The sequence below is a fragment of the Notolabrus celidotus genome, chromosome 5 (assembly GCF_009762535.1).
Source record: "Notolabrus celidotus isolate fNotCel1 chromosome 5, fNotCel1.pri, whole genome shotgun sequence".
In the NCBI taxonomy this organism is placed as follows: domain Eukaryota; kingdom Metazoa; phylum Chordata; class Actinopteri; order Labriformes; family Labridae; genus Notolabrus; species Notolabrus celidotus.
Window position 1 is genome coordinate 28,219,575 of NC_048276.1, and position 12,811 is coordinate 28,232,385.

Sequence of the window (12,811 nt, forward strand, 5' to 3'; positions counted from 1 at the left end):
AGTTTCATCTGAACTCAGAAAAGAGCAGAAACTCTAAGAAACAGGAAGTTCTCCCCTCAGAGTAAAACACGTTCATCGAACATGAACATTTTTAGACTTTTTCAAGGAGTAAAGCAGAGAAGCAGAAACATTTGATGTGAATAACCAGTCCTTTGTGCGGCTGCGACGTCTCCACACAGCCAGGGTCAGTGTGTGTGTGTGTGTGTGTGTGTGTGTGTGTGTGTGTGTGTGTGTGTGTGTGTGTTGCAGACAAAGTCCTCTTGTCCTCAGTATTTCCTTCCCTCAGTGTGAACATGCAGCGTTCGTCCTCATCTCTTCCTGTTTCATGTGTTTGTCTTTAATCATCAGCCCTTGTATCTTCAGATTAAAGTGATCTTAAAGTTTCTTGTGTCTTTCAGACTAAACGGCAGCACTAAACGTTCTCATGTTTAAGAATGTGAGTGTATTTAAGGTTCGTCTTTAAACAGTGATGGATATCTAACACAGCTGTAGTGTTTTCTTAATACGTTGAAGATGCCCTGCAGACTTTCAGCAGCTTCTCTTTCTTCTGGACGTCACACCTGAAGTCATACAACATTGTGTCAACATGTTTCTTTAAGTTAGAATACCTGTTCATATAAAATGTTTGATGGTTTGAATATTTCCTTTACACATGTCTCGACTTCACCAGTGTAGCTGTAGCTGCAAGTGGAAAGGCTTAAGGCCACCTCTTTAAAAGTTAGGTTCAGTCAGCATTTCCAATATGATCAGCTTAACAACTCTTACCCCCAATTTACACAGGATGCGCAGCGTTGCGTTAAGGCTGCGTCGCGCACATTGCAGCCAATCCGTTTCCATTCTAGACAATGCTCATGTTAACACAGGGCGCACCGCGGCACATCTTAGCTCCGTCTCAGGAGCGTCCCCCCTCACCCCTCTGCCAGACATACACTTCAAGTCTATTTTCGACAGAGCCCATGCCAAGCACGCGTCAATCTGCACAGAAAAACCTGGACAGGAAGTCAGGCACAAGGAACGCATGCAACATCCGCCAATTTCAAACTCCAAATACGGACTCCTGACTGTTTAAAGATCGCAAAACAAATCAGCGCACAGGGACAAAGGCTGAGCTGAGCATCAGGCCGCCACTGTGTACTAAAGTATGAAGTATTCTACTTCTCAAACAGAGAGTCCGATATAAAGGCCTGCTTGATATAAAAGCCTGGTATCTTTTTTCAGATAGGATTCAGTCTTCAGGGAACTTGATGATTTTTTAAACTAGCAAACGACAGTTTTGACAGCTAACCAGGTTATTTACAGTATCCACAGAACACACACATACAGGTCACTGTGGGAGTTATGTTGATGCATGGATTGATATTACAGCCACTGAAACCATCAGGAACTCTATGGGTTAACACGTGTACATTTACACACGAGACACAGCAGCGTCACTTCATTAAAACTCACTGATATTATTGTCTGTGAGCACGCCACTGTTTGAGGACAGAGAGCTTGTTGACCGTCTCTGTGTGTTGTCTTTGTCCTTTGCGGCCCCTCATCCCGACAGTATCATGATGTACACATGTATACTCATGTCTCTGTCCTATCAGAAAACTCCATCTGTATCAGCAACAACACTGATATTCTGTATGAATGGGGGCACTGCTGTACGTCTCTGTTTGTGTGTTACCTTTGCACATTACCACACCTAATTTCAGACCAAATTCACCCACAAAACACTGAGCACACAGTGTAAGATAGGGCCCTTGAAGTTTAATTTCCTGTATTCTAGTCTGAACCCAGCCCTCTGCTGGGATCAGGATAATCCTGTTTGGATCAAAATGATCCCAATCCCACTCAAAAGGTTCAACTGGAGGATTGATCAGGATTATAACGAACCTGGATTACCTGATCTAAGCCAATCACACATTCCTGTTTTTCCAAGATTCAACCCTACATTTATAATCTGATCAGATTATTGTTATCGAGCCGGGGCCTGCAGATTTTTATCGCTCTGTGAATCTCTGTGAAGATTACAGACATTCATTACAGGAGAATCAATGAAGTCTTCATCACGCAGAGATTCACACACAAACAGACAGACACAGAAACACAGTGTGTGTCAGGCCCCTCCCTCAGAGACACCCCCCAGAGTCACACTGTGTCGTCGTCTGGTCGGACAATGAACACACACACTCACTCTCACTCACACACACACACACACACACACACACACACACACACTCACTCGCAGGATGGACGCCACCTCGCTTAGCTGCTGTGGTACGTTACAGACCTTCATCGTCGTCATCTTCGTCCTTTCAGGTGAGAACCAGAGCAGTGACATCACAACCCACACTGATGACATCATGAGACCACAGAGGAGGACGATGTCAGATTATTTTCTACAGTTAAGGAAGGATGCTCCTCTTCATCTGACCTTTTTTGTGTTAAGCTGTTACCACAGACTGTATAAAATAGGCTGTTACTCATGATCCTTTGAATCTGAGTTAACCTGTCCATTATTTTCTCCATCAGTCGTCTTTGATTTTTCTAAAGTGCTGAGAAATGTTCTGTCAAAATGGTTCTATAATCTAGTTTGGTAAATAAGGTCTGTAAAGTTCTGCTCCAAGATGTTGGGAACCTTTCTTTTGCGATGACCCTGCATGTCCTAATTTTCAGCAGATGCAATATCCGGCTTCCTGGCCTCAACATGTAGGCTGATAAGTTAAATTGATCCCAAAGTGACTTCCTTGTTCTGTCCAACGGTCTCTTTGTGTGTCTTTGTGTGTGTGTTTCTGGGCTGCAGGTGTACACTTTTGTGCGGTCTCATCCTTTAAGGTGACGGAGGGGGGCGTGGCCACTCTGTCCTGTCAGTACTCTGTGAAGCGTTTTGGTCTGAGTCGGGTCTGCTGGGGTCGCAGCTGCGGGACCTTCTGGTGCAGCAACATTCTGGTGCAGACGGACGAGAACGGCGTCATCTCAAAGGTCAGTGTTTCCCAAAAATGTAACCGTAAATAAATATGTTTGATGGAGAACATTTTGAGGTTTCTTTGGCCATTTTTTGCCTCCATTGAGAGGACAGCTGAATAGGAACAGGAATGTGAGAAGAGTGGGGGAGTCAAACCAGCTTCGGCTGCAATGAGGACTATAGCCTCTGTACATGGGGAGAACGCTTCAAATGCTGGGACAGCGGCACCCTATTTTATGAAGAACATTAAATACAAACTAAACAAACAAAAACAGACAAAGATTCACTGTCGCACCATCTGCTAACCTGTGTCCTCTGTTTACTCAATATCAGAACCCATCAGCTATCGTCTGACTGATATATGCCTCTGGGAATCATGAACAACTCTTAGCTAAGCTGAAGCTAAGACTTTCTTTACCATGAGCTGTTTACAGTCCCGTTAGTGAGCGTGTGTCCAGATCAAAAGTCTGCTAAATAAAATGTAATTTCTTAGTTCATCCCCAAAAGGAGTGCCAGATTACCTGTTTGTGGGGAGTCTAAGTTTCACTGTTAACAGTTAGTTCCACCGAGGCTTCACTCTGGCTTCCTTCAGCTGTATGAACCTGAAACAGAAACTGATGTTCTTGTGATTTTCTTGTAATTAATGGGTCTTAAGTTTGCTGAAATGACAACATCATGATGCAGATTGGTCAAAAGTCAAAAGTCAACCTTTGTTAGGGCTGTCCTCAAGAGGAGAAGAAAACTACTTTTACAATGTTTGTTTGTTGAATGGAGGTCTAAGAAAGAGGTTCAGAGACTCTGATGTTTTTTTAGGTCTGACCTTCTTCACGGAATGTTCAACTTTTTCTCAGAATTCTAGAACACCTGCTGTTGCTCTCCATACAGACAGTTTTTTCTGCTGATACCTAATTGGTTGATACTAATCAGACTACAGACAGACACCAGAACACTTCTCAGACTAAAATCCAGACCCTCTAGTTTACATTTTTATGTACAATCACAATAAAGGAAAGTATATCCCTGAAACAACACTCATTGAGACGCCATAAGAGGCTGAAAGAAAGAGGAATCAACTCCAGAATTATCTCACTCTAACGTCTTACTGCTGTAGGTGGAGGACCGGTACCGCCTGACTGGGGACGTCCTGGATGGACAGATGGATCTTGAAATCTTGAATGTGAGGAGAACGGACAGCGGCCCATACTGCTGCAGGGTGGACATAGATGGGATCTTCAATGACAAGAAGTCCATCATGAACCTGAGGGTGATCAAAGGTGAGCTAATGTTAAGACATGGTCTAAGGTTTTCATGAGAACATATTTAAAATGTCTGAGACACAAACATATGGTCCTCGGTCACACTCGCTGTACCCACTCTTGCCATCTTGGCGTGCAGCGCCAGTGTCACTTTCTATCCACACATCATTATTATGCCCAGCGCCTGAGTTGTGTGAATAACCAGTGAACCTAAGTCCACGTTAGAACCAGTGGATGAGGACTACAATATCTTTATTTGGGAGCACGATTCAACCATCGTGCTACTGCTGATAGATCTCAGGATGACTTTTTTCAGCTTAAATGTTGATGTGTCAATGTTAGCAGAGAAGTCTGAGCCTGTCATCAGAGTGATTTTAATCTGGCTGAAGAAATATTGCATGTATAAACAATAGACTGTACAAATAATGGAGGTAGTATCCGTGATGTCACCCATCTGTTTCTGAGCGCTGTTTTGAAGCCAATCGTTGGCGGCAGCCATATTGGAAATGCTGAACTCAACCAAATTTAGTGTGAGGTAAAGAGGCGGGGTTTGAGCCTCCTAGCCAACAGCTATAGTGTTCCCACCTGTCAGTCAAGTCAGTCATTTCCTTGTTTGGGCAAAACTGGTAATCTTAATATCTTTTGAACTGTCGTGTTAGAAAGAAATTCAACCCCCTACAGTGTGTGCTGATAAAGTGTAATGCTGCAAAGATCGTCTTTTTTTAATTGATGTGTATGTGGTTTCTGCAGCCAACCTTAAGCGGAAACTCTATGAATTGCAGTTTATAACACTTCCGCATGAGACTGGAGGTTGCCGCTTGGTATAAACATGATTTATCTGATCAGGTCATGTGACTAACTGAAATGTTATCTGTTTTCTTGCTCAGCTCTGGTCACCAGCTCTCCTCCGACAACAACCTCAACAACAACCACCAATCAAATCACAGAGCAGTCGTCTTCCACAGGTGAGGCAGACTCAGATCCACCTGCTGGTTTATCCGACGGTTCCCAGTAACAAGCTGGTGATCCAGAGTAACTGGTTTAAACTGCTTTTGTTTGCTCTGGTTTTGTGTAGTAAACTGGAAATCTCTGCTGTCGTCTCAGCTCGACCTGCTGAAAAGAAACTCCACCCTGCTGCGCTCTGACATCATCACAGTGAGTTTAATCTGCAGAAAACACTGTACACTGAAAAAATACACAATCAGAAAGAGTTCTGTGGGAAACATGTTCATGTGAATAAACATGTAACCTGATTCTTTTGTATTTTGGTGTCTGCAGGGAGTAAATCCAGTTTCTGTGTCTACAACCCAAATTTCATGTTATTGTTCAGTAAAAATGTATGCTAATTTAAATTTGAAACAGTTGGTACAGGGACAATTAAACAAGTAAAAAGTTGTGCAATGCTAAAAAAAACACCTGAAGGAACATCTCCAAACTAATGAGGTTAATTATGAACAGGTTAGTCACATGACTGGGTAAAAAAAAAGGACACTCCAAAGAGGCTGAGTCTCTCAGGAGGAAATATGGGAAGAGGTTCACCACACTGTGGGAGACTGCATGAGCAAATAGTTCAACACTTCCTAAAACCACATTCTACACGTATTACAACAGCATGGCTCTGTAGAAGAAGAGTCCAGGTCTAAACTGGCCTGCAGTCCTGACTTGTCACCTATTAAAAACAATTGGAGCATCATGAAACTAAAAATACAACAAAGGAGACCCTGAACTGCTGAGCAGCTGAAATCCTCTATGTTTACAGTGTTGTTCAAAGAAGAGCTGATGAACAGTAAACATGTCTCTGTACCAACTGTTTGTAACGTGCTACTGACATCAAATTTAAAATGAGCATATATTTTTGTTAAACAACATGTTTCAGTTTAAAAGCTGATATGTTGTCTCTCTCTCTCTCTCTCTCTCTCTCTCTCTCTCTCTCTCTCTCTCTCTCTCTCTCTCTCTCTCTCTCTCTCTTAGGTGGAGGACTCTGTTCCCTCTCTCTCCCTTCAGATAAATGTTCCCGTCCTCTCTCTCTCCCTCACTGTGTTGTTGATCTTGGCTGCTGTTTTTCTTGTTCTGGCCTTCAAACGTGCGTCCCCTTTAAATCACTAAAACAGAGACGATATGAAGCAGAACATTTGATATGATTGAACATCAAGCTGAAGTCAAGTTTTCAAACTTTAAAAATGTTTATTGCTCTGGGTTAAATTTGTCATCTTCTCCAGGTGGAATCTACAACAGAGCCTTAAAGGTTGATTGGTAAGTTTATGATCAGTCCTCCTGGTTTAAATGAGTCAGTGATGGAGGTTGCAGGATCCACTGCAGGAGAGTGTAGAAGTGCCACATCAAACTGTTCAACATGGTGAGGATGTTTTTGTCTGTTCGTTTTCAGTTTCTCCTCTGAGGAGCCGCCTCACATCATCTATGAAATCCGGATGAGACGACCGGTCCAGGAGAACATCTACACTCTGGATTAGAGAACCAGTCCTTATCCAGACCTCTGAACACAGAGAGGTCATGTTAAACTCTACAACCGTTAAATAAAGTCAATCAAACTAACCCTTCTTCAGGAAGTGAAAGTGTTGATCAGAGTGATTGAAGCCTGGTGTGTGGGTCACTGTGTTCAGATGTTCTCAGTGAGAGGATGCCGCTGTTTGTTTTCCTGCCAGAACAAAATGAATAAAATCATCAAACATCGTGATCCCTGAACTCTCTCTGTCTGTGGAGAAAGTGCCTTTAATGTTTCTGTTAATCTTTAATAGATCCATCTCGCTTCCTTTATTCATAACACACCAATTCACGACAAAAGATATCTATAGATGATATCAGTCAGGTAAGGTATCAGTCAGTCAGGTAGGGTATCAGTCAAGGTGGGTATGAATCAGTCAGGCAGGGTGTCTGTATGCCAGGTAGGGTATCAGTCAGGTAAGATATCAGTCAGGTAGGGTATCAGTCAGGTTAGGTATTAGTCAGTCAGGTAAGGTATCAGTCAGTCAGGTAAGGTGTCAGTCAGTCAGGTAAGGCATCAGTCAGGTAAGGTATCAGTCAGGTAAGGTATTAGTCAGTCAGGTAAGGCATCAGTCAGGTAAGGTATCAGTCAGGTAAGGTATGATTCAGTCAGGTAAGGTATTAGTCAGTCAGGTAAGGTATCAGTCAGTCAGGTAAGGCATCAGTCAGGTAAGGCATCAGTCAGGTAAGGCATCAGTCAGGTAAGGCATCAGTCAGGTAAGGTATCAGTCAGGTAAGGTATTAGTCAGTCAGGTAAGGCATCAGTCAGGTAAGGTATTAGTCAGTCAGGTAAGGTATCATTCTGGTGAGGTATCAGTCAGGTAAGGCATCAGTCAGGTGAGGTATCAGTCAGGTAAAGCATCAGACAGGTAAGGTACCAGTTAGGTAAAGGATCAGTCAGCTAGGTAAGGATATGACAGCATTTTAAACGTGTTGTACTCTCAACATGTGACAATAGGTTTTATGTCTAAAATATTAAAGGAACCTTGTAAAGAGTAAAGATTGACTTTTTGGTCATTGGTCCACTGAAGGTCTTTGATTCAAACACCTTAAACTTAGATTTTGTTGCAGATTGAAAAAAATGCACGGTTTGAGCAGTGATAAATTTTTATTTTGAGCATTACTCTGTTATTTTATGTGTTTTCTGAATGTCTTTTTTGGGGGGGTTAAACTCTTCAAAGTTTCAGGAGGAACTTTCTCTGTACAAGAAGTCTGGGTCAGCTTTCTTTGTTCTTCCTCCTGAATGACTGAAGCTCCCACTTGTTTGTTCCTCTCCTCCCACCTGGGCTCCAAAAAACAACAAAGGAGGCAAAGAGAGTTTCTAGGTCAGGAAAACAAACCAGAGTTGTTGGAGTTACTTGGATTTGATTAGATGTGGTGTTTGGTTGGGATTTCTCTTTGATATGTCTGAAGAACCTAAACTGAGGAGGACCAACAAGTATCATTTCTTTGCTTTCAAACTATTGAAAGTTAATCTGATAGGTGTCTGATTCTAATCAACTAAATGATCAGTCACATTCTAAAACCTCTTCCTCTACATGCCTTTTTTCTGTGGCTCTCAGAGTTAATTTGTTAATCCTGCCACGGTCAAGGTCTACTTTGGCACACCGTAGTGAAGCCACAGCAGTGTCCTCCTGCTTCTTTCTACGGTGATTCAGTACATTTTTGATACAGTTAGGGAAACAAATGCAACACATATAATTTATTTTCCTTCATCAGGAACTTAAAGTGCAGCAATGACAGTAAAAAGAAACATGTGCCTCTGCCAAGCGCCAGATTTTCCAGTTGTGGACTACATTTCAGAAATTAGCTGTTTTTTAATTCAATTCAATTCAATTTGCTTTCTTGGCATGAACAAAGACATGTTATTTCCAAAGCACATAAAATGCATACACATACATTACATATTTTTAATCAGCTGCAGCTCCTCTCTGCTGCTCCTCTGCTGTCTGCATGTTGGAGCATGTCGGACAGGCTGACACACACAAACATATGCACACAGACCCATACATAGGAACGCCAGCCACCATTCGCCACTGTTTACTACACTAAGCATTGTGAACAGGAACAGGACAATGCTACTATCAGCCTGTTTTAGTTTTGTTTTCAAAGGTAACCGCTGTTATAGCTCATGACACAAAACGGATCACAGGTAAATGGGGCTCTATGGGGATTCACTCACTGTTAGAGACAGCCTCTGGTGGACACTGGATGAACTGCAGTTTTGGGGACTTGTGTGATAGCTTCAATTTTCAGCCCTGTAGGTTTTTTCTTTTTGTAAGATTTAATGTGAATGTGTGATAGATGTTTTTTCATCTCTTCTTCTTCAACTCATGAGGTCACTTTTATTCCTCCCTACTTTATTTACAAACTCTTCCTCCTGTTAGTCCACATGTTAGCTGTGTTTGTGTAAGCCAATCACAGCCTGGAGTGTGTGTTCACCTCTATGTTTGGAGAAGCCTGGGGGGGAAGCACTACTTCAACGCACACCCTGTTCTCCGTCAGGTGGTTAACGTTTTGCCTTCTTCTTGACCCTGAAGTGAGGATGATTCAAACGATCTAGAGTCAGAGTATTGATTTCAGTGTTGTCTTTGCTTTGTATTTAGTTAAGACTTTTTAAAGATTCACAAACCATCCGAATCTATCTTAGGAACATCTGACACGGATTTGGGGTCGTAACTTGTATAACAGACACTTTGGGAACTTCTGGACAGAATGGGGATCACATATAGACACATGGGCTCAACCATTTAAGGCTTAGAGTAATGCATACATTTGCATAATTAGAGGTGTGGCTGACAGGTGAGCACATCATGGCCGCCTCAGCTCCTCTTTGTCTGTTTCTAGATTGATTAAAGGTTGAGTCCACATATTCAGTGCGAGACGTCACTAAGACTGTGTCCATATTTTATACAGTCTATGGTTTAAACCTTGGACACAATCAGCATTCTCCTGTAGGCTGCTCATCTGGGAAAAGGACCCTGAACTATCTCTGCGGGGGTCTGAGGGCCTTAAAGGCAATCATGATGGCAACGAGCCAACTAATCACAGCACGGGGCTGGGTAGACTTTTCAAGAAACATAAAGCTAGTGGAGCATGCATCAGACGTTTTCACCAAATTCTGCAAAATAAACAAACCAACAATATAAACGACAAACAGTAAAAACATTCCCTGAACTCCTGACAGTCTTTACTTTTTCAAGTCTCCTTCTTTGGTCAGAGTGCAAAGTTGTTTTAACAGTGTCACCTGAACCTGTGTCTTCTCTGTTATCTTAGCTAATTGGGATGTAATCTCTTACAGTTTCCTACAGAGCTTCAAATTCCAAAAATCTGTCAAATCCAAATATAATGTCAAATAATAAGAGATTCTCTAGCTATTAGTGTTTTATAATAAAGATAAATCTAAACAGGATCAATCAAAAAATAATAATAATAATTAAATTAAATTAATATTTCATGAAATGCAAAAAAACATTTCACAAATATTCAAATATTTAAAAAATGTAATGTAAAAATATTATAAGTGACTATTTCATTAAAAGTGAAAAAAATAAAATAACAGAATAAACATGCTGTATTTCTTAAAACCAAATATTCCAAAGATGTATTTAATAATAGATAAATATATTTTACAACTTAAAAAATATTTCACAAAAATGTAAAAATATTGGATAAAAAACAATAACAATCACACATGAATATACCTTATTTAACCACAACATTTTTCCTTAATGTCAAAATATAAAAAATAAAATAAATAAAAACTTTCATGTTACTTAAACATTTTAAAACGGGAAGAAAACGTTGAATCACATGCAAAGTCATCAATAAGTGAATGGAATTCAAAAATGATTCAGAAATGTTCAAAGTTAAAGATAATGTAACTCTGATTATGTTTTGATGAAATTTTGTTTAGTTAACTTTTTTTCCGTATGAAATGTGTCTTTGTTTATTTACATAATATCTGTCAGTTTTGTGAATTTATTTTCAAACTACTTTCATGTTTTTTATTTGATGAAATGTTCTTTTGTTTGTGTTTTATGAAATATAATAATGTCAGTGAAATATTTTTGCCATTCTGTTAAACGTTATTTGAGGTCATGAAATGTTTGTTGAGTTGACCCTTTGGGTTTTGACCAATCAGGATGAAGTCTTAAACAATGCTGGATAATAATGTTTCATAATGAAAGTAACAATGGAATTTTTGGTAAAGATGAAACACCTTGCTCTCGTCTGCTAATGTAACAGGGTTAAAATGCAATATTAATTATTTATCAATATATATTATTTCTTTATAATTACACAAAGTATACCTGTGTGTGTGTAGAGCCTCTTTGTATATTTCTTTTTCTAAAAGTATTTTGAAGTGCAGCCTCGTCTTCCGGTCATTTTCTTCTTCGTTGGTATCTTGACCTTTATATTTGATTTGCCCCCTTCCCTCTCCCCTTTTGTATGTTATCCCCTGGGGAGAGGTAGATGTCCGTCACTTAACTTTTATGTTTCCATATATGTTTCCATATATTTACTTATTCTATGTGTGCTTTTGTCCTGTATAGTGTTTCTATGTGTATATTAAGCAGAGTTTACTTTTATTCCTTTTTAAAGTCATGTTTAAAGGGGACATATCACTCTTTTTTCATCAATATATATTGGTCTAAGAGGTCCCCAAAACATGTCTTTAAAGTTTATGCTCAAAAAAACACTTTGAAATCAGATTTTGGCATGCCTGAAAAGTCCTCTTCTTCATTCCTCATCAGAACACTCTGTTTTCCCTCTGACCACGCCCCCTCCGGAAGTGGATGTGGCTCGGCTCTCCAGCACGTTGATCTAATGATTACATGTTGGCTGAATATACACGGCTGCCCAGAGATCGCGTTACTTCAACACTCTGAATCTGATCCTGACGGAGAGGCGCCTGTAGCAGGACCTTTCTGAACGATTGGTCATAGATTTAGTGTTTCTTGTTGTTTTATTTATCAGTATGTAGACGTGTGTCTTGTTACACAGCTACGAACATGTAGCTATGTGGCTATGCTAACTAGCGCTAGCACTTATCCATGATAAATAAAAATCATCCACTAGATCTTCAAATCTGCAGACGTGGGGAGTCAAACCGACCTCTGCCAGAAAGGCAGCAGGACCTTTTATGAAGGATTGGTCACAGATTTAGTGTTTCTTGTTGTTTTATTTGTCAGTATGTCGACGTGTGTCTTGGTACACAGCTACAGCTACAGCTACAGCTACAGCTATGAACATGTGGCTATGCCAATTAGCGCTAGCACTTATCCATGACAAATAAAAATCATCCACTAGATCTTCAAATCTGCAGACGTGGGGAGTAAAACCGACCTTTGTGTTTATTAAGACAGCCTACAACTAGCATGCCTCCCTCCTAAGCTCCTTGTTAGCACACATTTGTGCAGGTAATGAAAAACGGGGGAGGGATTCAGTATTATTTTATACAGTCTATGGGCTGAACAAGCTCCGAGCTCTGACTCCGTGACAGACCGGATATTGTTGTTACGTAACAAAAACACGGAGGTCTGAAACGGCTCGTTTCACACACATTTACAGAAAGGTGTAGAAATCAAAACAGGGGCAGAATGGATTTTTTTCATTCTCGGGGGGTTTGTAGACATGCCAGGGACACATATTTCAGGTAAAGAACCATTAAAAGTCAATTTTGCATGATATGTCACCTTTAAGCAGACTAACTGAACATGCACGTGCTGGTTTACGTGCACTGAAGGTTTAAGCTAGTCGAAATGTGCTTTCATCTGTGCAGGAGCGGAGGCGGGCTGCATACTTTATAAACTCAGAGGTTCTTGTCTGTCTGATTAACAGGTATGGTTATTGTGTTATATATCTTTTATGTGAGTGTAATGTTTATGCTTGTTATGCCGGCCCTTTTGTATGTTATCCCTTGGGGAGAGGAGTGGAGGCGGGCTGCATACTTTATAAACTCAGAGGTTCTTGTCTGTCTGATTAACAGAATAAACGCAGAACAAACGAGGTCCTGGTGTTGGTCGTCAGTCATCTTTAACAAACACAACGCATATTCCCACCGGTTACACTTACAAAGAGAACATTCTCATCTTTG

General features: G+C 40.7%; 1 protein-coding gene across 2 annotated transcripts; it reads left to right on the plus strand.

Moving 5' to 3' along the window:
• Nucleotides 1–2,176: 2,176 nt before the first annotated feature.
• timd4 (T cell immunoglobulin and mucin domain containing 4) lies at nt 2,177–6,904 on the plus strand. Of its 2 annotated transcripts, XM_034683862.1 has the most exons (8): nt 2,180–2,307; nt 2,792–2,970; nt 4,065–4,227; nt 5,097–5,174; nt 5,285–5,364; nt 6,181–6,292; nt 6,429–6,462; nt 6,596–6,904. In XM_034683862.1, the coding sequence occupies exons 1-8, from the start codon at nt 2,238–2,240 to the stop codon at nt 6,678–6,680; spliced, it is 801 nt and encodes a 266-aa protein (XP_034539753.1). In that variant the 5' UTR covers nt 2,180–2,237; the 3' UTR covers nt 6,681–6,904. The 2 variants fall into 2 exon arrangements, with proteins under 2 accessions (XP_034539754.1, XP_034539753.1); XM_034683863.1 differs by lacking the exon at nt 6,181–6,292 and having other exon boundaries at nt 2,177–2,307.
• Nucleotides 6,905–12,811: the final 5,907 nt, after the last annotated feature.